Source organism: Ovis aries, chromosome 24 (assembly GCF_016772045.2).
Source record: "Ovis aries strain OAR_USU_Benz2616 breed Rambouillet chromosome 24, ARS-UI_Ramb_v3.0, whole genome shotgun sequence".
Classification (NCBI taxonomy): domain Eukaryota; kingdom Metazoa; phylum Chordata; class Mammalia; order Artiodactyla; family Bovidae; genus Ovis; species Ovis aries.
Window position 1 is genome coordinate 10,932,313 of NC_056077.1, and position 26,457 is coordinate 10,958,769.

At 43.0% G+C, this 26,457-nt stretch overlaps 1 protein-coding gene across 3 annotated transcripts in view; it reads right to left on the reverse strand.

The window, feature by feature from the left end:
* The window catches only part of TXNDC11 (thioredoxin domain containing 11), a 58,510-nt gene extending 35,471 nt beyond the window's left edge, over positions 1–23,039 (reverse strand). The window contains exons 1-4 of one of the 3 annotated variants that reach the window (XM_027961674.2): positions 22,685–23,039; positions 15,035–15,251; positions 11,810–11,907; positions 8,227–8,356 (exon numbers count right to left, since the gene is read on the reverse strand). In XM_027961674.2, coding sequence (XP_027817475.1) covers positions 8,227–8,356; positions 11,810–11,907; positions 15,035–15,251; positions 22,685–22,929 — 690 coding nt within the window. In that variant the 5' untranslated portion in view covers positions 22,930–23,039. Of the gene's footprint in view, positions 1–8,226; positions 8,357–11,809; positions 11,908–15,034; positions 15,252–22,684 lie in introns of those variants that run through there. The other 2 variants (XM_042240183.1, XM_012104119.5) reach the window with 2 other exon arrangements.
* Between the last annotated feature and the right edge of the window lie 3,418 nt (positions 23,040–26,457).

The window sequence follows — 26,457 nt, forward strand, 5'->3', positions numbered from 1 at the left end:
ATATGAAGGTCATAAAATTCAACAACCATATTAAAGGATTAAAGGTTGCATAAATCATAAAATACTAGCTATTTTAAAGAAACAGGCAATGTCTATCTATTTTAGGTACTATTTTCCAAATATTCATAGTAGTGTGACAGCCTGTATTAAATTTTGAAATGTGGCATGTTTCGGAATGTCACTTAAAACTAACATTTCAAAATAATAAAAAGGAAATAATGTGACAATTATCTGTTTATTTCTATTGCAAATTAGCATTTAGAAGTTATTAAACTGGCTCTGGTTATGCTTCAGGTAAAATAAATTTCACAACCATTTCCCCAAAGTTTCAATGCCTCTCCAACCAAAGCTGTTATCTGAGAAATGATTATATATTTCAGTTTCCTCCACAGTTCTTTCTTAAATCTGCAAAAAGGGAAGTTTGGGGAACAAAACACATGCCTATCCACATACACGATCGTGCCAGGTCTACACCCCTTGTTTGCTGGGCTGCATATCAACCCAGGAGCTGGTTCAAAGCAGACACCGGGGCCCCTGCCTCATATACTTTTGAGGCTCTCTTTCAGATGAGCCGGCCAAGCACGTGGGGCAGCCTGACCCTGGGCTGAGGTTGGGGCTGGGGCCGGCTGGCATGCACGCTGTCACTCCTCACTCTGACGCCCACCAGTATGTACAGATGGTCCCACCTCAGGGTCCAGCCACAGAGTTTCCATCGGTCCCTCCCCGAGGCCAGGACGGCTGCCAGGAGAGCCAAACAGCCCACAGGAACCTAACTGCCAGCGCGCCCCTTTCCTTCGCTTGCCCACCTCATCAAAGGTGTAATCAGGACACACCGCAGTTGCAAGACACCTCTGTGCCCTCAACTCCCACCGCTCTCCCCACAGCTCTAGTCACTGCCCAGCCAAATCCAATTCCTTCCTCAGGACCTCTGCACTCACTGCTCCTGCCTCCTGCAGCACTTTCCCCAAATTTCCGCAGGGATGGATCACATCACACAGGCTTCACTCTAAGTCTCTGTCCAAGTGCCGCATCCTCAGAGACGTCTTCTCTGCCTTCTAAGACACTCACGTCTCCCTCTCTGCTCTCATTTCTGTCCTGTCACTTGTCTTTGTCTGTAGCAATGGTTTGCTGATATTATGTCATGTGTTAAGCTTTCTAGGGCTGCCATGACAAATCACCACAAACTTGGTGGCTTAAACCAACAGAAATTTATTCTCATGGTGAAGAACTAAACACGAAGAGTACCAGATTATACCCTAACCATCTGTGGGTTTTCAACTCCATTCCATGATGTACAGTATATTCAGTACTGCTATAATAAGGCTGGAATAGGCTAAATGGGCTATTTATATGAGGCCAGCCCAACCTTACCAGCATAAAACATGTCTTTCCTAGGTGAGCACCATTTGCAGTGTGCCATAAATTTCAGCAGATGGTGTGCACGCCCTCTAGTGGCCATGAGAACAGTTACCTCCATGTGTTGCTTTCCTCAATGGCAACAATATTTCTGAATTAATGTTAACTCACACTTATTGGAGAAGGAAATGGCAACATACTCCAGTGTTCTTGCCTGGAGAATCCTAGGGACAGGGGAGCCTGGTGGGCTGCCGTCTACGGAGTCGCACAGAGTCAGACACGACTGAAGCAACTTAGCAGCAGCAGCAGAAAACGTAAAGCTAAAGTTGTACAGAACTATGAATTAGCAGAAACAGTATCTACTTCTTTGTGCAACATCAGAGTACAATCAACACTTTTACTAACAAACAACAGGATAACAGCAGGTACCAGGCAGCATTCTAGGTTTGTCTCCAAAGTGCTCAGATTTCTGTCAATTGGCAATTTACCCAATGCCCTGCTTCTCCCTCCAAACACCTTCCAAATGTTCTCTTATCCCACTTAAATTTAAAACAACTTGATTTATCAAAACTTCTAAGAATAAATGAATGGATATATGCTAAATCACTGCTCTTAAAAAGATAAATTATAGAAATTCATGAAAAGATTTTGAAAATATTTTGGTTACAGATATGAGTTTTAAATAAGACTGTTGACATCTGGTGGTAGACTGAAAGGTACAAATCAGATGATTCTGTCACATGCTTTAAAATATGAAAAAGTAAGCACTATTGACATAGAAGCTACTGATACTTAAGGCAAATGATGTCTGAAAATTACCGACAGAGGAGTCATAAAATTAGTGACTGTGAAAGTGACATTACCACACTCAGTCCTATTCCCTTTCCAATCCACTTAATGTCTAAAAAAAATGACACTGGGGTGTGCTTGACTATGCTGTCCCCAAGTAACAAACTGTCTTGTCTGTATCTTAAATAGTTAGGAAGAACTTTCAAGGAAGAGGAATTTCACCACACAAGTAGGGTAAATGAAGAAAGCAGAATTTTTAACACGGTTTGCAACAAGATGACATAAAGCTCCTGGTCTCTGCCTGCAGTGTCCACCTGCAAGTCCACTTAGCTTTAGCTACATTCATGATTTGTAAGGCAGGTATGATTTTAGTGCGTATCTGGGAAGAACATTCTAGACTCTACCAAGCATCAATCCTGTGATTTTCATACACAGAACACTCCCAGTTCTGTAGAATAAATACTAACAACCCAATTAATAAAACTTGCTTCTTTAATAGTAAGTCAATAGCCATAGCCCATCCTTTATCACTAATTATTCTTAGACCCATTATTAAAGATGAAGGGAAAAAGGTTACAGTCAAGTTAAGATTTATTTTAAAATTTTTCTTCCATGAAGAAGAAAGGATCAAAAATGACATAAAAATAATTAAATATTCAAAGTTTTAACCTCTAGTTACATAGTGAAATTATAAATCAGAGACTTTAATCATTCCTTTGTATATAAGGAAGAATCTTGGGAGCCAGAAGACCTGGACTGCAGTCCAATCTCCACTTAGGGTAAATCAAACCCTCTCTGCCTCTCTGTACCTTTATCTTCTTAATCTGTTTAAAGGATCTACAGTTTCTACCTACCTACCTTCTGGGAAAATCAGAAGTAAAAGCACTTGAAAACTGCTGGTCACTTATCCAAGCATAGTTTACTCATTCTTTGTTTGCTGATAATGTCTAAGATATTCTGGAATTTACAGAGTCAAGCACTTACAATATTCACCCTTTAATGTCTTTCTGCAATGTTCAGTAAATTAAATGCAATCCTGTTTTCCTAAAAACAGCATCTGGGTTTAGCGTCATATTTTACAAACACAGAAGTATGGTGAATGATGAGCAATCTGATTTGGTTAGGTTTGATGTATTCCAAGTCAAATAAAATACTGGTTAGGGAATTCTCCAGCAGTCCAATGGTTAGGACGCTGCGCTTCCACTGCAGGGAGCATGGGTTCAATGCCTGGCTGGGGAACTAAGAACCAGCAAGCCATGCAGCACTGTCAAAACCATATACATATACGTATATATACATGCACACACACATATATATTTTCTCCATTTGTTAAAAACTTCTGCTCTTCTAAGTAATTATCAAATAATCTGAAATAGGCTTTTAAAAGGCTTCGTCTGTAGGATTTATAAAAATTCAAACCAACCTAGAATTAGAGCATTTCTGTTTATAACAACATTAGGAGCATATGTGAATAGAGTTCAGTACACACAGAATAATGAAGTTTATGTCAATATATTAAGTTGTTAATTGCAGGGTAGCGTAACTTCCCAAGTAATAAACACTACACAATCTTACGATGATCCACACTGTTCATAAATACCTGGATTAGAGACAAACTTATAAGTAACCAATATGGTTTTTTTTTTTAATGAGGAGGAAATTATCAAATGCATTCCTGTAACACATCGCAGAAACATTTAGAGACAGAAGCAGTGCCATCCTAACAAACCTTAGAAGTGCCACAGAAACATTAAATAATTATTTCTGCCCAATTTTAGTATACCTAAATTTAAACACATTTGATACTGAAATCCGTATTTGTAATTACAAGGAATATGAAATCCGTATTTTAATGGATTTTAATATCAATCCATATTAAACACACTTGATATTGAAATCCATATTTGTAAAGACAACATTTGGATATTGTAATCCAAATACAGGTTTCATATTGAAATCCATATTCAATCAAAGCAAGTATCTGTCATACTAAGACTCCTTTAAATCAGCAATACCCTTAACATGCTTAGGATGCTTGCTTTTTTTGGGTGGGGGGAGTGTGTGGTACAAACTGAGTAAAGGCTGAGCCTCAGGGACACCTATAGATGAAAAATAACTCACGCCTGGCTCTGGCTCCCCACGGGTAACTCTCCAGAATTTTCCAGTTAAGGCACTGCTTAATTTTCATCTCTCTACTGACACTGTGATAAGCAGAGACACTTGCAACAATTAGATTGCGGCTTTCTGCGTGCTATATGAAAAACTGTGTGTTTATACTAAGACCTGTGAGGCATCCTAAAGACCTTATTTGAGGAAACAATCATTCAGAGCGCTGGTTCTCAACCAGGATGATTTTGTGCCCCTAAGGGACACATGGCTCAGATGGTAAAGCATCTGTCTACAATGCAGGAGACCCGGGTTCGATCCCTGGGTCGGGAAGATCTGCTGGAGAAGGAAATGGCAATCCACTCCAGTACTATTGCCTGGAAAATCCCATGGACAGAGAAGCCTGGTAGGCTACAGTCCATGGGGTTGCAAAGAGTCGGACACGACTGAGCGACTTCACTTACTTACTTACTTAAGGGACACACGACAATGCCTGGATATTTTTGGTTGTCACAAGTAAGGGGGAGGTGTGGCGCTATTGGTATCTAGTAGGTGGAGGCCAAGGATGCTGCTAAACATTCTGCAGAGCACGGGACAACCCGCCACAACACAGAATTATCTGATTCCAAATGTCAATAATGCCGAGGCTGAGAAACCTTCATTTAGAGGATGCCTATAAAGTTTATTATGGTCCAGAGTGGGGCCTCTAAAAATTCCTTTAAACTTTTTTATGTATTCAACTATCAAAACCATGACAGTGGTTTCATTTCTGGATCAGAAATTGTGTCTTTATGCTATCTTACAGAGAGTGAATGAAGCTGATATCACTCCTTTCTAAGGCAGTATCTGGTATGTTTCACAAGATAAAAGACTTCCCATTTGAAACCATGCTGGGCCTGACTCCCAAATTCTTTCACAATTAATCAAATACTGTCTCTTGCCAACCCAACAGTTTCATTTCAGTGAACAGAAGCCCAGCAAAGATGATTCTGACAAGATAAAAGCCATCTGCAGCTTTCAGGAGGTATTTGAAAGGCCAAGAGAAGCTCTACAGGGTTCCATCTTGGCAGCACTCTCTTGGGTCCCATCTTAAAGGCAGTCTAACCATTGTTGTCATCTTTCTAATTAAGTGGGCTGCCAAAAAAAACCAAACAACTTGAGTAATGTCACTGGCACGACACCGAGTCTGATGTGAACTCAACATCAGACTTGGAGCATCATCACTGAAAGTTGCTGCTGAAAAGTGGGTTCTAAGAATGCAGAAGCTCAAGGTCAGGAATCATCCTTGCTGCTCAGTCATGGCTGTGCCCTTGTCTCTCTCCTGCAGATCCAACTACAGAGACACTACAAACATCTTAGAGACAGTAATAAAAAAGGGTTAGAAAGATCTCTGATACACATGCTCAAAGGCACTGTTTAAAAAATACTTTCCCAACCAAAAATGATAAATCTCTCGTCTGCCTCTTTTCAACCTCTAAACTCACCAAAACCAAAACAGGACGGATTATCTGAGCCATCTCCCTTTCTTCAGAGATGAGAAATCTGCATAAAACGCAGAAATAAAAGATTTCTGTCAGAGCTAGATGTCAGGGCTAAAACCCAGCCCTGTAGAGTCCTAGCTGAGTCCATCTCATCACGTGACCTCTGCTTAAGAACTTGCTCAAAACTCTCTGTACACAAACCTCTCACAGACCTGGATATAACCCTAAAGCCACCTCTCTCTGCTCTGTAAAGCCAAATCATCTCCGTTTTTTTCCCACACTCTTTTGGGGACGGGCAGGTACATGCTGTGTGCTACGTGATGTTCCACAGCTCTTCTCCCATTTTTTTACTTTCCAGAGGACACTGAGTGAAAATGTAAAGGGAAAACAGAGGGCACCAATCCAGGCCCAGTGTTCCACAGAAGTCTCAACAGAGTTCACCTGAAGGAAGACCTCTTGGCCTCTACAGGTCATTTTTCATCATCTCAGTTACAAAACAAACAAAAGGTTTTTATATAAGTAGGGAATTCCAGCAGATGTTAGGCACATTTTAAGTTCTCTCAGGAGTGCTAACTATCCAGGATTTTTCCACAATGTAATTTTCACTGATACATTTTCACTTATTATGACTACATCCTAGCTGGCATTTTCTTTTTAAAATCTCATTTAATCCCTGTTTTACCAATGAGAAAATGGAGGCTTAAAGAGGTTAAGTACTAGCTGGAGGCCACATAGCTAAGAAGACAGAAGTGAGTTTGGATTCAAGTTTGTCTGAGTCCTGATTCTTCACCGTCTTGCTGGACTACCCCCAGTGACTGACTGTCATCTACTGAAAATCTACGTGAAAACCCTCATCGCACAATCACTGCACCAAACGGAGTCTCAGGAAAACCCTGTTCCCGGACCTTGACGCCTGGCAGATGAGTGACCTGCCCCCAGTCGCAGACCCAGTTGGTGCTGCCAGAGGGATGGGGCCCAGGTCCCACTGTAGGTCCTGCTCACCAGCCTCCCAGGAAAACGGGAGCAAGCCCAGGAGGGCACGGAAACCTACCCTTTATCCACGTAAGAGTTCGGAAGCCTTCACCCTAAAGCACATCTGGGAACTAGCAGCAGAATAACTGGAGAGGAACACTGCTGCCTGAAAATCTGCTAACAGTTAACACAAAGTGTTTCTGACACAACTGAAAAAAGCTGTAAACGATGCTCCGGGGAAAAAAAATTCATATCCCACCTATATAAAACATACACAGTGCAAAAGGTAAATTTTAACCAAATGACAGTTACTAAATTCTCAAGTAGTGAGAGGTGGATTCATAAGCTTTTTATCTCTACTAGATACTTATAGTCTTGATTTTGTTGTAGCTAAGTATCATTTTTACTTGTGACCAAGAGGCTCAGATGGTAAAGAATCCGCCTGCAATGCAGGAGGCTCAGGGCTGAGAAGATCCCCTGGAAAAGGCAATGGCTACCCACTTCCATATTCTTGCCTGGAAAATTCCATGGATAGAACCTGGTGGGCAACAGTCCATGGGGTCCCAAAAGATTCAGACACAACTCAGCGACTAACACTGTAAGTACGATTTTATATTTGATCCAGTGAATTTTTCTGTGGAACTATTTTTATAATTTTTGAGATTATTTTAAGATTTATATTGGTCTCTCACCAAAAACCTGTCCTGAACACACACTGAGGATCCCAAAAAAATAATCCATCAGGGGTTGACTGGCAATAGGAAAACAGTTGAGATGCAATGTTAGGAAACTTTCTGTTAATAAACCTTGAAATTTTTACACATTTAATAAAACATAAAGAACATATTCCTAGCTTTTTTTTTTTAACCTAAACTACAACTTACAAGAAAAACCAGATATCGCATAGTAAAAAGCTGTCAGCATCGTCCAAAATTTTAGAAATCTGTGTCCTATGTGCTTTAGTCCCTTCAGTCATGTCCAGCTCTTTGCAACCCTATGGACTGTATCCCGCCAGGCTCCCCTGTCCATGGGATTCTCCAGGCAAGCATACTGGAGTGGGCTGCTGTGCCCTTTTCCAGGGGACCTTCCTGACCCAGGGAATCTTCCTGACACAGGGATCGAACCCACATCTCATGTCTCCTGCACTGGCAGGTGGGTCCTTTACCACCTTTACCGCTGGGTGCCCAAAAGTGCTGTACGCATCATATATTTAGAGATCTACAATTGCATATAAATTGTAATTAATTCTTACATACTCTAAGCTAATCGTGAGATAAACTGAAAGTTTGTTTAAAATTCCCAAATAAAAAATAGTATTCACAAGTTTTCTGTTCTCTAAAAACTCACTTGGCCAAAACATCCCTGTAATTAAGTATCTCCAAAAGCCATTTAATTGGGGCTTACCTATATGTGATCTTTTAATTGCTGCAAATCAGGAGGTATAAAGACTCTTCTAATAAAAACAATCCAATGCAACCCAGTGAAGGCTGAGGAAATGGGAGAAGACAGGAAAGACAGGTACCTCGTAGTTTGAGAGAAAATCTAGTAATTCTGATTGAGATGGGATGTAGAGAAGTGGTTTCATCACTCGGCGGACAAACTTCTCAATGTAAACAGCACTCATGGGGCCTTTGTATTCGATTGGTCCAAAACTAGTACCAAAAAAAATAAAAATAAAAAATAAAAATACACCATGCATTAAACCTGTAATATATAACTGAAATCATCAACACTACAAAATGAAAATGTCCTGCTTTAGGATCCCAACTGGTTCATATGTCAGTAGCCTTCCTTGTCTCAAGAGGGTAACTGGAGGCCTAATTAAGAGCAAGCATTTTATGTGAGGGGAGGTACAACTGGCCATTACTTTTTAATATGAAATTAATTCTGCAAACTGAATTTCAGAGCAAAGTTCATTCTAGTCTCTGAAAAAAATTAACTCTCACAGTAACATTTCTATAAAAAACAATAAACAGGCAACTCTGAAAACAGATCAAATGCCAAAGGATCTTTACATAATTCTGCTGGGGGTGGGGGAGGGGCGGAAGGAGGGGGGAGGGGTCGACTTTCCTTTTCAAGTCACTGTGAAATAAGGAACAAGTTGAGCAGTTGGTCTTTGGCCTACTACAAAGTAGTCATTAAATATTTTCAGAGGCACTTACACAAAAGGTCACTAAATAAACCTTAAAACTTTATTACAACAAAAAATTATATGAAGGTATGAAGTGAGGGAACTGTACAAATGATCTTCCCTGTTTTCCCAGGCAATTGTGCTTCGGGACACACAGGAATTTGATTTAGTACCAATAAGCAATACTGCCAACACCGAGTTATCCTCCTAAGCTAATCAGAATGGTCACAGGGCTTTCTTCACTCTTGCACAACACACATTGCTCAAATATAATTGGATGGTATGTGGCCAGGATGGGGGGAGTACAGCGAAATTCAGCAGATCTATACCTATTCTTCTCTCTGAATGGAAACTGACACTAAGCATCCTGTTAACAGCAACAGCAGAGCACAGAAAAGAACTACATAAAATGGGGATCACAATATTAATTCATAATAACAGAAACACACATACATATAATGTGATGACATAAACAATCTTCAGTGTGCCCTGCAGAATATGACAGCAGACAGGGAACATCAGCATGAAAGAGGTAAAAATAGCTTTCTCCACACACAGCAGAGACACTGGGTCAGCGACTCTATCGATTCAAGACTCACTACAATTCATTTGCTAACTAATTTGTTTTTAAATTACTACCACCACCAACCCCATCATCCACCACCAAATTTTAATTTAAAGGAAGAAATCAAAAAAATCATCTAATAACTTATTTTGCTTAGCAGAAAGTGGGCAAGGGACCTGGAAACCTCGTCCACTCAAGCAAATCAGGCTCTGCTGAGGTTCCCAGGTACCGTGTTACAAGGGTCCCAGGGATCAGGTTTAATGAGAAGATCCCCAGATGCAGGTCGTAGAGCACGTTTTGCCAGCACACCATGGCCACTGCTTTCGGACAAGCTGACTGAGGGGAGGTGAATTCTGCACAGAGTGTTTTGGGAAAACTACTTCCTGCTTCAGAGTCTTTCCTAAACTGCCTTTGTGACTGGCAACAAAACAAGTCAAAAAAAACTTGGAGTCTGCTCTCACAAAACAGGAAAGCCTGTTAATTTCTATAGGTAGCTACTACTAAGCTGTTAAGCTGTTATACAAACAGCACAGAATACAAAAAGGCTACCTTTTCGTGTCTCTGCCGTAGCACTTAATTTTTTGGTACAATGGGAACGGTAGATGTTGAAATGAGTATTAATGGTTCTGAACTAACTCAAACAAGTAAAGGTTTAACAGGCCAAGGTGAGGAGCAAGCACTTTAAGGTATACCAGCCTCAGTTTCCTCATCTGTAAAATAAGAGGGCTGCACTAAGTATTTCTGATGTTCCTTTCGTGTCCTTTCAATCTTTCTATAAAACTAAGAAAACCAATAGTGTAAGACAATGCTGCACACCCACATATCCTGAAATGACATTTGTACTCAATTCAAGGGAACTCTTATGATTTTAATGTCACAGCGAGTTAAGTCTACCTCTGGGCAGCGGGCTTGGTTACACATAGTTGCAAGGCCTACACTCCCTGCTAGCCATCTGCGCCCTATTTCCAAAAAGAGAAACACAGGGATCTCTTCAGGGCAAGCTCATCGCCCATTACATACTACCGCGGTTTACAACTTTCAAATATTAATATAACACCATATACTTATCTTAAGAAAAAAAGAAGTGACCATCAGCAAGTTACTCAGAGAAACTGTGTTTATACCCAGAGGGAAATTTGAGGGTGGAGATGGGGAAGGAATGTGTGTTTTTGCTCAAATACTATTCAATAGCTCCTGAGAAACAACACTCTGAGCCACACAAGTTTTATGTTAGAGACATAGGAATGTGCGGGAAGGGGATAGATAATCCACACATGATAGTCTGGTGATATCTGTAATAAATCTGCATTGATTAAGGCCCAAGAATTTTAGAGGGAGGTAATAGAGCCTAAAAAGTAAAGTTCTTAGTGGTCAACTCTTCTTAACCCTTCAGTAACAAACTTCAAACCAATTACACTGCACAGAGCCCAGAATTTCATCTTCTGTCTCCAAAATCCTTCAAGTCAGATTTTAGACCTAACATTCACAGCAGGATTTCCCAGGTGGCTCAGTGGTAAAGAATTCACCTGCCAGTGCAGGAGGCATAGGAGACACAGGTTCAATCCCTGGGTCTCGGAAGATCCCCTGGAGGAGGAAATGGCAACCCACTCCAGTACTCTTGCTGGGATAATCCCATAGACAGAGGAGCCTGGAGGGCTACAATCCATAGAGTCACAAAGAGTCGGACACAACTGAGCAACTAAACAACCCAGAGCAAGGCCCAGGCAGTTCTCCAAAACCAAGCACCAGTGTTTCTGCAGCAAAATGAGTACCGTGGCATCTGATGTGGTACAAAGACTATAGGTGGCCTCTTGGTACTTTAGGCCAGATGAATGCATTTGGGGACGATGTTCATGGAACTCTTTCAGGTCTTCAAAGCTCTCTGGATTTCAGAATGATAGATTATAGGATTGCACACTTGTAGTTTTTTCTTCCCAATTTGAAAAAATGTTAGATATCCTCCTGACTATGTTATGCTGCTAGACAACAGGATAAGGACTTTAGTACATTTTTATTCCATAAAATATTTCTATAATATTTGAAACATACAGCCACACAGCGGAGTAACCAGTACAACTGAAAACAATGCTACTGAATACGTAATAACATGGAAAAATGTTCACACACAAAAAAGCAGTTGAGGAGATATTACTACTATCAATACATGACTCCATTTTTTAAGTAAAAAAAAGGGGGGTATGGATATGTACAGTCACAGGAGGATATAAATCAAAACACATAGTGATTATGGATGACTGATAAATCACAGATCCTTCTATTTACTTATTTTTGCTTATTTATTATTTTCTCAATTTTCTACAGTAGATATTTTTAAACAGGATAAAACAAAAATTCACTTTGAAACTGATAAACTGAATTGGATTACAAACACTACTTGAAAGTTCTTACCTCCGATGATACAGATATATTACAGGAAAATAAAAAAAGTGTTTCTGTTTTCTGCATTTCCCCTGATTCCACCAACAGTTAATTGCGACAAACAACACCTGCAAGTCAAAGAAGGTTTCAAATGACTATAAATAACAACTGAAAAATCACCAAGATTTAAAAAATAAAACTATAGAAATGAAACAATCCCTCTCTGAAACAGAAAGCATTAAAAAAAATCATTTTGGGTGTTCAAAGAAGAGCATCATTCACCCTGACAAGGACAAAGACAGACTCTAGTAGACAGTGTCCAGCTGGGACTCTGAATATTTTGCAGTCTGGTCCAAGAGAAAAATGAATTGCTTCAAATCCTGACGTGAATGACACCAAATAACTTTTCCTAAGCATGATTATACTAAAACTTACCAGTAGGATATGTCTTTTGATAGTCAAACTGAGCATCTGAGAATAAAAACAATCTTACCTTCAGCTGACATACTAAAAATTTCAAAGGACCGTTTTTAATAATGATATTAAAAACCAATAAAGATAATAGATGACTAGAACTATACTCTAAAATATACTATTAGATAACAAAAATATGGATTAAATATGTATTTATAGGCAGATGCTGAAGTATTTAAGGAGACGTATCCCAGTGCCCGAAATTTTCTTTGACCTGTACCCAAAATGGGATGGATTAATAGTTAGACAGGAGCAGAGTTTCTCACCTTTGTTACTACCGACACTTTTAGCATGAACTGATACAGGGATTTTGCTGCTGTTTTATTTGTTTTTGCTGGGGGCAGGGGTGGGGAGGGCACACAGTGGATGTCAGATTCAGTGGGATTCCTGGCCTCCCCTCTCTAGTAGTGACAACCCAAAACCTCTCCAGACAGTCCCAAAAGTCCCCTGAGGACAAAACTGCCTATAGTTGAGAACCACAGATTACATGGATGATAAGATGAACAGATACATGATAAAACAAGCCTAATAAAATGTTATTAGACGTTAAGTGGCAGACAGAGCTCGCTTTTGCTATTATGTTTTAAAATCTTTGTAATAAAGTACTGAAAAATATGAAGACTACAAATGAAAAGTCACTTTCAGATGCCTTATACTGACCAGAGAGCAGTACTGCTCAAAACTTAATGTAAACTCTCAAGAACTCCTGTTATACTCTACCTATACTTTGTAACAGTACCTTTACTAAGGCTGACACCTCAAAAATAGGGCACAATCTACAACATTTGCTAATTTTATTAAGTAATGTGGCTCCAGAAATTTTTGCCTATTTCCAAAAATAAACCCACTCCTTTTCCCTACTGAGAATATAGAATAAGCTCTCAATTTAGAAGGAGCTGAAATTTTTTTCTGAAAGAAAGCAGAGCCCATCAGTTGTGGATGGCACTGTAACCTCTACCACTTGTCCTGTGGCCTTAACAAACTATTCTGCCCTCTAAACCCAAGGTCGTGCTTCAGGGCAACCAGCATCAGCTTGCAGGGCTGTTCTAAGGAGCAGGGGCCTGCACAACAGCACGCCATCCCTACAGTCACACTGAAGGACATATTCCTTAGGCTGGCAGTAATATAACAAGTAGTTGACACTTACCCTAAAATACAACAGACTCTCACATTTCCCCCAAGTGCTCTAAATGAGGAACGACTGACAAAGGGGTGACTTCCTTTAAGTTGCCTCCCAGAGCTCCCTTAGGGTTGCTTTCTTCCCACAAGTGTCCCCAGCTTTATTACTATCAGCCATTCTTACGGGGAGTTGCAGCGGGGGTGGCGGGGAGACAAGGAATAGATTGATTCCATGCGTCCAAAGCTGGAACACAAAATCACAACCCCTTGAGAATCAACGCTATCAATACAAAAATCAATGTATTTATACAGTACTTATCACCACTTTCAGGGGTATAACTTAATTAAAAAGGTTTTGCTACGCTGGGCAGGAAGTCTAGCCAACATTTATAACATTGTTTCTAAGAAAATCCAACTGAGAGTTCCAAATGAACTTCTGAAACTCAACTGTGCCACAAGTCACCCCAGATCAGTGGGTCTCCACAGCAGCCTCTTAGAAACCTGCGGGATGCTTTGTGGCTGACTGCATCGGTCGGGGGATGCTAGAGGGCATGTGGTGGGCAGGGGCTGTGGCACCGAAGTCCTGCAGTGCTTCAAGCTGCTCTGCACATGGAACGATCCTCCATATCACCCAGAGCAGTTTTAAATAGCCTGCCAAACACTGATGTGGAGGGAAACCTGTTTATTATTATTAAACTCAGATCTTGACTCCACTTTATATATGTCAATCCAAAGCATGGCTTCTGTGTTCACTGAATTTCTCAAGAAGGCAACATCTGTTTAATTGAGGGCAGAAAGGACTTTCGTTGGCTCAGAACTTTACCAAGAGCTGTTCACCGTTTCGAAAAATCAAGTCACTGAGAGCAATGCCCTCGTGGCCCCTGTGTGGCCAACATATCCTACTTTATGAGGCTGCATTTGTAATTGTTCCTGCTATTATAACTCATAGTGGTTCTCCATTGCCTTCTCCTACATAAAGGTACATGGACCTAACTTACCCCAGCACTTACATACTAAAACACGTGTTTAATTATATACCATTTTTCTTTTCCCCCTTATTTTTATGTTACAATTAGTGCATTAAATTGGCTACATTGAAACTACATGTATAGGGAAGTTTTACCATCTATGAATACCTTTTGAGGACAGAAAAAGGGATATCAAAAAATACTTGTTTTATAAAGGTCAACTGGGATCCACTGGATTGAAAACCACTGCCAGACAGAAGGCCTATATATCAACTGTCTATATATCCCTCTTACCAAGCATGAAGGTGGCGTTCATTAAATATTTGTTGAATGTAGTTATGGTCTAGGTATTTGAAAGGTCTACCTAGTTACACTGTAATCATGACCCATAAATTCTCTTACGTAAAATAACCAGCAAATATTAACAGTATATTCAATGAGGATTTTCAGTCTCCCCACTGAAACCAGACAACCTGGCACCCTGAGATGAGCACTGGCCTCATCACGAGAAAACGTGGCATCTCCTCCCACTCCTGCCTCTGCTCACAGGGGCTTTACGATTTAGGCTAGAAATAAGGCTCCGGGCCTTCACCCTGGCAAAATCAGCCATCTGGGAAAGGTGTCTCTGTGGGGAGAACCTGCCCTGCACCTGGACTGCCAGCCATCTGATGGTCAGGCTGAATGTCCACCTTACCTGGTCTGAAAGCCGACTTGCTGCTTGTTCAATCTCAGCCCTGGCAGTGATGGACTGGCCACACCACGGAGCGTAGAAGAACAGCAGCACCACCTCCGAATCTCGGCGAATGTGCTCTGCGTAGTCCAGCTGCCCCTGGAAGAGGTCAAGAACCGGAGACCTCGAGGAGAAAAAGCTGACAGGTGGCTTTGCTGGAATTATCACATCTTTTGCTCGACTAAAAAAAGAGCAAACACAAGATTGTTTAGTTTATCTTCTAACAACAGCTCTGTGTAGAAAGAGAACAAAGCTTAAAAGAAGAGCCTTCTCTTAAATAAGAAAAGGGACTTCCCCAGACACTGGCCTAGAGGATAAAAGTAGTACTTTACGCTAAGCGAAGGCAAGATTTGACTGAGAGAATGCAAGACATGTTCAAAACATGTTAAATGACACGTTAAAAACATTCTCTAACACTGTCTGCCCCGGGTGTGGGGTGGGAGGGCAGTGGAGAGCAGACAAGAATGTCTTTGAATAATCCAGACTCTTGCCTCCCCCACCCAAAAGACTCCATCCTTATCAGACTCTTGCCTCCCTCACCCAAAAGACTCCATCCTTATCTCTCTGCAGCCTTGCTCTCCACAAGCTGCTGATGCCCAGGGTTTCAGAGCCACCAGTGAGCTTGCTCAGAATCAAGAGTGGGGAGCACGCATGGCATCACTAGGAGGCATGGGAAATGCTTACAGTCCACTCACATTAAGTCCATTAGCTGCGGCTGGCCTGTACTTAGGACACTCAGGTAAAAGTAATAATAATGTAGATGTCTCCATTTGTATGTATGCATCATGATCCAAAAGTTAATAAAGATGAATAGCAAAGCAACTGCCCATTTAACTGGAAAACAGGTTTCCCAAGTATGTACTTAAGATTCACAGAAGGTCAGGGGAAGAAAGAGAATAAAACTAAACAAGTGGCCAGAGCCAAGACAAGGTCTGTGCTGAAGCTGCATCCCACCAGGTTAAAGGGCCCCAGTGAACACTCTTGAGCTGTCCACACATCTGGATTAAAAGAGTATAAAACCATTAGAGCAGCTTAGCTAAGAAACAAGAGAGAAAATAAAAATGGAACCCTACGAAAATTCAATTAACCCAAAAGAGGGAATTTCTTAGATGTTCGGTGGTTGACACTCCCTGCTTTCAAACTGCTGAGGACCTGAGTTTGGTCCCTGGTTGGGAAACTGAGATTCCCGCAGACCATGTGGTACCAGGTTGGGGGGCGGGGAGGGGGGTGGTGGTGTGGAAGGTGAACAAAAAAAGACCAAGAGAGGAAGAAAAACCAGAAAGTATAAATGGAAAACAAACAGCCAGATGGTAAACACAAACTCAGCCATGTCAACAATTACATTAAATATAAAAGGACTAAACCATCCAATTAAGAGGAAGAGATTGACAGGCTGGATAATGAAGCAAAACCCAACCATATGCTCTCTGAAAGCATTTTAAACATAAAGACACAGACAGCATGAAACCACAGGGATGGGAAAAGATAAACTACATACATAGTAAGCACAAAAAAAAGCTGTAATACATCATTAGGTGAAAGGATAAACTAATTTGTGTGTTCTTACAATTAAATGTCACTCAGTAATTTAAAAGAAAACAAACCGATACATACTATAACTGGATGAGTTTCAAAATACACTTTAAGAAGTCAGACACTAAAGAATACATATAATATGAATGCATTGACATGAAATCCCATAACAGGCAAAACTAGTCTATAATGAAATCCATCACATCAGCAGTGGTCTGGAGTTGGGAGTAGAGCAAGGAAGACCGGCTGTAGAGGGCGCTGAGGAAAGTTTCTGGGGACAAGGAATTAAAACGGTAGTGGTGGCTACACTGGCCAAAAGCCATGGGCCTACATATTAAAATGTGGGAATTTTACCAAGTGTAAATTATATTACAACGGCACTGATGAGAAATAAGTTTGGCTGATGGGTCACCTCCTTGGTGAGGACTGCTCTGACGATTCTTCCAATTTTTTTTTTTTCTCTCAGATTCCTATTAGTTGCTTTCAACAGCCCTCACCATAATCTGTGACTTACTTATCTGCCTGTTGATTAACTCCATAAGGGTAACAACCCTCGCTCTTTTCTTCACTGATAAATCCTCACTGTTTAGCAGTTCCCAGTACCGCAAAGGTCAGTAATGAGCAAAATGAACAAACCTACCCTACTCACCTCATCTGAATATATGTGAAAGCAAATTAAATCCATACAGACATATATTATTAATCTGAATAAAAAATGTCAGAAGGTGCATTTGCATTACAAGGAATGATTCTAAGGAACACTTTATTCTAACTTTATATGTGTTCAAATGAACTTGATCATCTGGTCTCTCAGTACACAGCAAAGTAGCAGGACGGAGGAACAGGTAGGAACATGCTACCAGCTCTGAGATATGCAGCAGACAAACAGATAATTAGAACCACAAAAGAAATCAGGCATCTAGGTTGCTTCCATGTCCTGGTGGTGGTTTAGTCGCTAAGTGAGTCTGACTCTTGCAACTCCACAGACTATAGCCTGCCAGGCTCCTCCATCCATGGGATTCTCCAGGCAAGAATACTGGAGTGGGTTGCCATTTCCTTCTCCAGGGGATCTTCCCCACCCAGGCATCAAACCCGGGTCTCCTGCACTGCAGGCAGATTCTTTACCAATTGAGCTATGAGAAAGCCCTCCATGTCCTAGATATTGTAAATAGTGCTGCAATGAAAACTGGGATACATGTGTCTTTTTCAGCTATGGTCTCTCAAGGGTATATGCCCAGTAATGGGACACAGAAGCAACCTAGCTGTCCACTGACAGATGAATCGGTAAAGAAGTTGTAGTGTAATACAATGGAATATTATTCAAAGCCATAAAAAGGAATGCATTTGAGTCAGTTCTAACAAGGTGGATGAACCTAGAGCCTATAATACAGAGTGAAGTTAAGTCAGAAAGAGAAAAACAAATATTATATATTAATACACATATACGGAATCTAGAAAGATGGTGCTGATGAACCTGTTTGCAAGACAGCAATGGAGACACAGACATAGAGAACACACTTGTGAACACATTGGGGGAAGGAGAGGGTGGGATGAACTGAGAAAGTAACACTGAAACCTGTATCATCGTATGTAAAATAGTCAGCCAGTGTGCAAACGCTGTGTGACGCAGGGAGCTCAAGCCAGTGCTCTGTGACAGCCCCGAGGGAGGGGATGTATGTGTACCTGTGGCTGACTCATGCTGACATATGGCAGAAAGCAACACAATACTGTGCAGCAATCATCCTTCAATTATAAATACATAAATTAAAAAAAAAAAAGAAATCATACAAATACCCAAGACCAAAGCTACTCTTAAGAGTCTTGGGTCATTCAGTTTTGAGGAAGAGTACACACCCTTCTCTACATCTAGAAGGTTTTAGCTTCCTGAATTAAGACAGTTTTAAATATATTGCTTCCCCATTTTAACCAAAAATTATTAACATCATAAAGTAATGCTGTTAAAAGTCAGAGCAAATCTCCTATTTATGCACTCATGCTAATATTTTAACTCTGCAGTCAGGGAGCTTTGTCTAAGTATAACATCTTCATAACCCTAAAAACTCAGTCACTTACACCATAATTCAAAAAAAAAAAAGTTCACTGAGCAAATGTCACTGTGCTTCAGGCACTGCTGTATAGGAACTAAGGGACCTGTTCTCAAGGGGCTTCCTTTCTCAGGAAAGAAGACATGCAAACAAGCAAACCTGTAAACAGACACAAAACTATACAAAATGATCACGCTCGCTGGAGAAGTCAACACGGAAATGTGGCAGGGCACCTGGAAGCTCCTCCATGGGGTGGAGACATGAGTGACAGGAAGGCAGTCACCCAGAGGGAAGGCCCTGAGGCAAGCCAACACATTCTGACAAGTCCAAAAGTCTTTGGAGGCATTATTTTTCTACTCTTCAAATTTGATGGTAAGAGTTAAATACGTAAAGGAGGGAAAATGCAGGTCTGTGGCAAATCAAAGGACAATCATCAACCTAGTACTGTTGATGAGCCAGCTCCTCAAGTAAACGAGCCAGACAAGCCCGTGGCCCGTCAAAAAGCAAACACAACCTGGGCAGAGAAACTCATATGCGTCTGCCCCAACAGAAGCATTCATGAGTTGCCATTGAACTCCTAAAATTAGCTACTGTTTTTGAGAAACCATACAGAGATTAAAGATTTCCTGCAGCTTTGAAGCCAAAGTCTCAGGTACCAAAAAACTCAAAAGAGCTGGTTGCAAACAAGGAAGTCCTGTCCAACTCCCAATTTCTATACCAGAATCACGCTCTACACCTCCTTCCAAAGAGGGTCTGAGGCAGGTTTGAGCTTACAAAACAAAATAAATATACACACATAGAGAGATAATGGGGGACAGGGAAGCCGGGCGTGCTGCAGTCCACGGGGTCCCAAAAAGTCAGAGATGACGGAGCAACTGAACAACAGGGATAACAAAGACACCCAAAGACATACTTTTAACTTTTTCCCCACAAAAACACACCCACAAAGCAGGGTAAAAGGAAAGGATGAAGTCATGGACATTCAATGCATAGAAAGGCAGCTAGGACAGAGATTAAGTGCTCAGAAATGCACAACTAATTATTAATAGTGTTTCAACCCCAAATCAACCTTTTTTCTTTTTTAAAAAATAAGCAATAAGACACTAAAGGAGGTTGTCTTATTTCAGGTCTGGAGCTATTAATAAAAAATAACTTAAAAAAAATTCTGCTCTTTAAGCCTCTGTCTTCATTAACACACAAGATCTTAAAAGCAAAATAGGAAAAGAGCAGCAGAAATGTCAGAGTCAGTTGTAGAACAATAAAGTAGTATCATGACACCATTCAATCAAAGGAGATTATTAAAAAATCAGTTTGAGTCTATTAAAAGACCGTCAAATTTGTGGCACAGAAAGAAGCTGGACAGGCAAACAGGCTGTTCACTGGCTCATTCTCCCTGCCTCAAGCAGGTGGGATCTTGCTCAGCCTGCTCCATTAACTGGATTTACATCTTCCTGAAATCTCAAAGGACTTTCATATCTACTAAGTCTTGTTCTCTCAGAGAAAACACTACATTTTATTGCTATAAATGGACAAACTGATGCAAGTAAGCTCTCCACCCTTGGAGGAGAGCCTCTCTTCCTCACCTGAACTCGAATACCACGCTTCCGTATTCTACCTTGTAAAATACTTTGTGTAATTCCCTTGTGTAGGACGTGACAAAGAACACAGTTAAGAGCCTGGTTTCTGACAATAAAGGATTCAAACTCCAGCTCAGCCACTTATCAGGTGGAAGTGAATTGGGGCAAGTTTTGCAACATGGCCAAAGCTCCACTCCTTCGTGTATAAACTGGAAGAGTAAGAATATGTATGTGTGTGTGTGTGTGTATGTGTGTGTATCTCTCTCCAGACTTTGCTTGGTGACTTAAGTGATCCATAACAGGCTCTCAGGTCACGTGTTAAATAGATAAATGCATTCATGGAATCTGTAGTTCTCAAACAGGTGACTCCGTCCCCCAAAGGACATCAGGTATGACCTGGAGACATTTCTTACTGTCACACTGTGGGGGGTGGGGGGTAAGAGCAGGTAGTAAGTAGAGGCTAGGGATGCAGCGGAACACCTCAGAATGTACAGGGCAGCCCGCTACCACAAGAATTATCCGAGTCAAAATATCAACAGTACCAAGGCTGAGAAACCCAGCTGGCAGGCTGCACCTGGCACAATGGCAAATGCTCAATAAGGTTTTTTGTTTAGTTTTGTTTTTTTACTATATGACTTTTTTTCAATTAGGGGTAGAGTTGTTTTACAATGTTGTGTTAGTTTCTGCTATACAGCGAAGTGGATCAGCCATACATATACTTCCATGTGTGCGTACATATGCTCAGTCATGTCCAACTCTCTGCGACCCCATGGACTGCAGCCCTCCAGGCTCCTCTGTCCATAGATTTTCCAGGCAAGAATACTGGAGTGGGTTGCCATTTCCTTCTCCAGGGGATCTTCCCCACCCAGGGATCAAACCCGCATCTCCTGCATCTCTTGCACTGGCAGGTGGATTCTTTACCACTGAGCCACCTGGGAAGCTCATATGTATCCAAGATCCCCTCCTTTTTGGATTTCCCTTCCATTTAGGTCACCAGAGAGCATTATGTTGAGTTTTCTGTGCTATACAACAGGTTCTCATTATTATCTATCTTATACATATTGGCGCATATATTGGAGAAGGCAATGGCACCCCACTCCAGTACTCTTGCCTGGAAAATCCCATGGATGGAGGAGCCTGGTAGGCTGCAGTCCATGGGGTCGCTAAAAGTCAGACACGACTGAGCGACTTCACTATCACTTTTCACTTTCCTGCACTGGAGAAGGACATGGCAACCCACTCCAGTGTTCTTGCCTGGAGAATCCCAGGGACTGCGGAGCCTGGTGGGCACAGAGTCAGACACGACTGAAGCGATTTAGCAGCAGCAACAGCGTATATATGTCAATCCCCATCTCCTAATTCATCAGCGATAATTATTATAATTTCTTCTTTCCACTAAAATCTCCAATCTTTTGCCATCTCTTTGACAACAGGGGTCATATATTGTCCTAGAACAGACCCCATAAAAATGTTCCAGGTTGAAATCTTCCCAGTGGCCGCTATGCCAGTCAGTGGCACCACAAACTTATAAACTGGAGTCCCAGGAGACACACTGTAGACACACCAAAATACGAAAACACACTAGACACACTAAAACATAAAGCAAAATTTGTACTTGTGTCCTTTTCCAAAGCAAGACACATTAACTGTCTTTCCTTCCCCCACCCCACCCACTAGCTCCAGCCTACTCAGGCCTTCCAGTTTCAGGAAAACACCAATCCACCAGTCTTGTCCAGTCCCAGGACCTTTGCACCTGCCGTTTCCTTAACCCTGGACATTTCCCCCCAGATCTCCCCAGTGCTGGCCCCTTCTCCTTCTTGGGTGATTCTCCTATGTAGTTCCCCGGGAAGGTCTTTAGGGCCCCACCCTCATTGCTTCTATTCCCTGCGCAGCACTTACTGAAATCCTTTAAGATCATGTTAAGGTTACTCGTTTACTGAGAACAGGGACTTCTGATATTCATCACACACCCTCGAAGAGCCGTCCGCATACAGTAGGTGCGGATAAATAATCGTTAGATCCATGAGTGCATGAATTCTCAACGTCCGGGACGCTAATGGTCTTCTACGCCTACCCAAGGCATAGGGAAATAAAATGGGTGATAAATAAGGGTCCTACAGGATGGGCAAAAGTGACGGGTGCACCCCCAAGAGATCCCAACAGGTGACAAGCACATCAGAACCTGGCCCACCTTTCCTGGTATGAAAATGGTAGGAAGGGCGCCGGGCAGCACCTCAGAGCCTCGCCTGAGGGCTCGCGTGCAGGCGAAAAGGGAAAGCGGCGGGCAGGGCCGCATGCCGCAGGGTCAAGTCCCACCGGCCAGGGCAAAGTCAGGCCCGACTTCCGGAGACCGCTTCGACCCTCGACTCTGAGGCTCCCAAGCCGGCCACGCGCCGCCGGCCCGGCCCAGGGTCGCCGGCCCGGGGCAGGGGGCCGGGGTGGGATGCGGGCCGCCTCACCTGCAGGTAAACTTGAGGGCGAGGAGCAGCGCGCAGCCGAGCGCCACAGCCCCGCAGAGCAGCTCGGGCCGCCGGCGCGCCATGAGAGAGGCGCCGCGCAAGCCGCGGCGGAGCCGGCCCTCCGAGGACGCAGCCGGGGCCGGGCTGAGGGAGCCGGAGCCCGCGGGGCCGCCGCCGCCGCCGCCCTCGTCCTCGGCGTCGTCGCTGCTGCTGCTGCCGCCGCCGCGGCCTCCGCATTCCGACATTACATGCTCCCCGTCGCCGGCTTTATACCGCCGCCGCCGCCGCCAAGGGCCCGAAGGCCCGGCCCGGGCCAGCCCGTCGCTCCCCAATCCCGCAGCTCGCCGCGCCCGCTAACCCCGAGCCTCCACGTCAGCCCCGCCGCCGCCGCGGCTCCCGCCCCCTCCGGGCAGAGGGCGGAGCCGGACACGGAAGCCCCGCCCCCGGAGGGCCACACCCCTCGCTCGTGGCGTCTGCGCGGCCCCACCCTCTACCAGCGCCGCCGCGGAGGCGTGTTCGTCCCACAGGCCCCGCCCCGTCCCTGGAGTCTGCGCGCACGCCGCTGTTGCGCCCCGCTTACGTCCGTCCGTCCACTGAGTCTGCGCAGGCGCCGCGGCTAGGTGTCCGGCTGCTCTTACTGCGGGTTCACCCCAGCGCTGCCCTAAAGCAGCCCCGGGCGGCGGAAAGTCACCGCCTGGCTCCGGGAGCTTAAAAGAGCTGTAATGGTGACAGCAGTCATGTCTGGGACACACCTGTGGAATTGCATTGGCATCAGTACTGACCTCACAGAGATGCTTTGAAGGTTAACTGAGGTCCTTGATGGAAACTGCTGAGCCAATAGTGAGTGCTAAAATCTTAGGGGCTGTTCTCTCCCAGTGTCCATTTCCTGCACAGTGAAGTGCTGTGCGCCACGGTACCACGTCCCTACACCACGGCCCTGGGAAAACGGTCTGTGCATCCTGTACTCACTTTAGAGATGGGAAAACCGAGGCTTGGAAAAGCCTCTTGACCGCGTCCACTAGGCGTTAGGGGAGTAGACTCGAAAGCAATTTGGTTAACAAGCCGCTCGAGCGATCCTCTGCCAACTCTTAAATCCTTTCTGACTCTAAATGTTAATGAAAGTGAAAGTCGCTCAGTCGTGTCCGACTCTTTGCGACCCCATGGACTATGCAGCCCTTTGAATTCTCCAGGCCAGGATACTGGAGTGGGTAACCTTTCCCTTCTCCAGGGGATCTTCCCAACCGAGGGATCGAACCCAGGTTTCCCCGCATTGCAGGCGGATTCTTTACCAGCTGAGCCACAGGGGGAGCTCCAAATGTTCTAAATGTTAGGTCACTTCTAAATAAGTTTTTGTGATTAAAAAGGACAAGTCAGAGAAGGATGAAATATGATTTGAGAGTGACTGGGATTGTTTACCTGGGACACGTGTGCCTGGAGCTAAGAGAATGTCCCTAATTACCCAACAGCTGGGCCAAAGATCTAGACTAGCCTTCCGCTGTCAGTAACTACAAACCAGGTAAATAAAACGCAGAGAGAACTAAGGCAGTATGATACCACACAAAAACAAAACAAGAAAAAAAACACAGAAGATAAGAAGTCACCTATGCCACAAGCCAGCGTGCTAACCCCAGTGCAAGGTTTCCAGGGAGGTAAAGGGCCTTTACTGACTATGCCAAAGCCTTTGACTGTGTGGATCACAATAAACTGTGGAAAATTCTGAGAGAGATGGGCATACCAGACCACCTGATCTGCCTCTTGAGAAATCTGTATGCAGGTCAGGAAGCAACAGTTAGAACTGGACATGGAACAACAGACTGGTTCCAAATAGGAAAAGGAGTACGTCAAGGCTATATATTGCCACCCTGCTTACTTAACTGCTATGCAGAGTACATCATGAGAAATGCTGGGCTGGAAGAAACACAAGCTGGAATCAAGATTGCCAGGAGAAATATCAATAACCTCAGATATGCAGATGACACCACCCTTATGGCAGAAAGTGAAGAAGAACTAAAGAGCCTCTTGATGAAAATGAAAGAGGAGAGTGAAAAAGTTGGCCTAAAGCTCAACACTCAGAAAACAAAGGTCGTGGCATCCAGTCCCATCACTTCATGGGAAATAGATGGGGAAACAGTGGAAACAGTGTCAGACTTTATTTTGGGGGGCTCCAAAACCACTGCAGATCGTGATTGCAGCCATGAAATTAAAAGACATTTACTCCTTGGAAGGAAAGTGTATGACCAACCTAGACAGCATATGCAAAAGCAGAGACATTACTTTGCCAACAAAGGTCCATCTAGTCAAGGCTATGGTTTTTCCAGTGGTCATGTATGGATGTGAGAGTTGGACTGTGAAGAAAGCTGAGCGCTGAAGAATTGATGCTTTTGAACTGTGGTGTTGGAGAAGACTCTTGAGAGTCTCTTGGACTGCAAGGAGATCCAACCAGTCCATTCTGAAGGAGATCAGTCCTGGGTGTTCATTGGAAGGAATGATGCTGAAGCTGAAACTCCAATACTTTGGCCACCTCATGTGAAGAGTTGACTCATTGGAAAAGACTGTGATGCTGGGAGGGATTGGGAGCAGGAGGAGAAGGGGACGACAGAGGATGAGATGGCTGGATGGCATCACTGACTCAATGGACGTGAGTTTGGGTAAACTCCGTGAGTTGGTGATGGACAGGAAGGCCTGGCATGCTGCGGTTTATGGGGTCGCAGAATCGGACATGACTGAGCGACTGAACTGAACTGAAAGGGCTCTGGGAATGCCACCTTCCTAAGTGGCCCAGAGCATTCGGTTTGTTAACATGGAGGCTCAACATGCTGGTAGCTCATGTTTGTATGCCATTGTGCACTTTGGTTTGTATATCTCATTTTTTTTTAATACTGGTGTTTTTTTTTTGGCTGCACCAGATCTTAGTTGCAGCATGTGGGATATAGTTCCCTGACCAGGGATGGAACCTGGCCCTCCTGGATTGAAAGTGCAGAGTCTTAGCCACTGGACCACCAGGGAAGTATCTCCTCTCACAGTCCCTTTTTTTTTTTTTTTTGCTCTTTGCTTCCTTCCTTTATGTTAAGTGGCTCTTTTCTAAAACACTGTTAATTCCTTTACTGATTTAAAACTTATTTTTTTCAGTTTATATTCTTAGCGGCTGCCTTTAGGGATTGTGTGTTAGTTGCTCAGTCGTGTCCAACTCTCTGTGACCCCACTGACTGTAGCCCACAATGCTCTTCTGTCTGTGGAATTCTCTAGGCGAGGATACTGTAGTAGGTAGCCATTCTCTTCTCCAGGGGATCTTCCTGACCTAGAAATCAAACCTGGGTCTCCCCCATTGCAGGCAGATTCTTTACCATCTGAGCCATCAGGGAAGCCCTTCAGAGATTACAGTATACATTTTTTTCTGAATCTACTTCAGATTTACACTAACTTAATTCCAGTAAAATACAGAAACTGCTCCAATATAGCTCCATTTCTTCCTTCCATTTTAATGCTATTATTGCTCTTTTTTAAATCTACTACAAAGCCAGTGTTATATTATTGTTTTATATAATATTGTTGGAAGAAGCTGAGAAAATTTTTTTAAATGCATTTCTAGTTTTTTAAAAGATGTTAACTTTATTTACCATTTCTAGTTCTCTTGATTTGTTTAGATCTGAGTTAACACAGTATATTGCTAACAAAAACAAATACGGTCCAAAGTCATGGGTACTCATTCACTGTAGGCCAATAGAGCAGAATCCACCCTACTCTTTCATAAGACACCTGTCTTTTGCACAGGC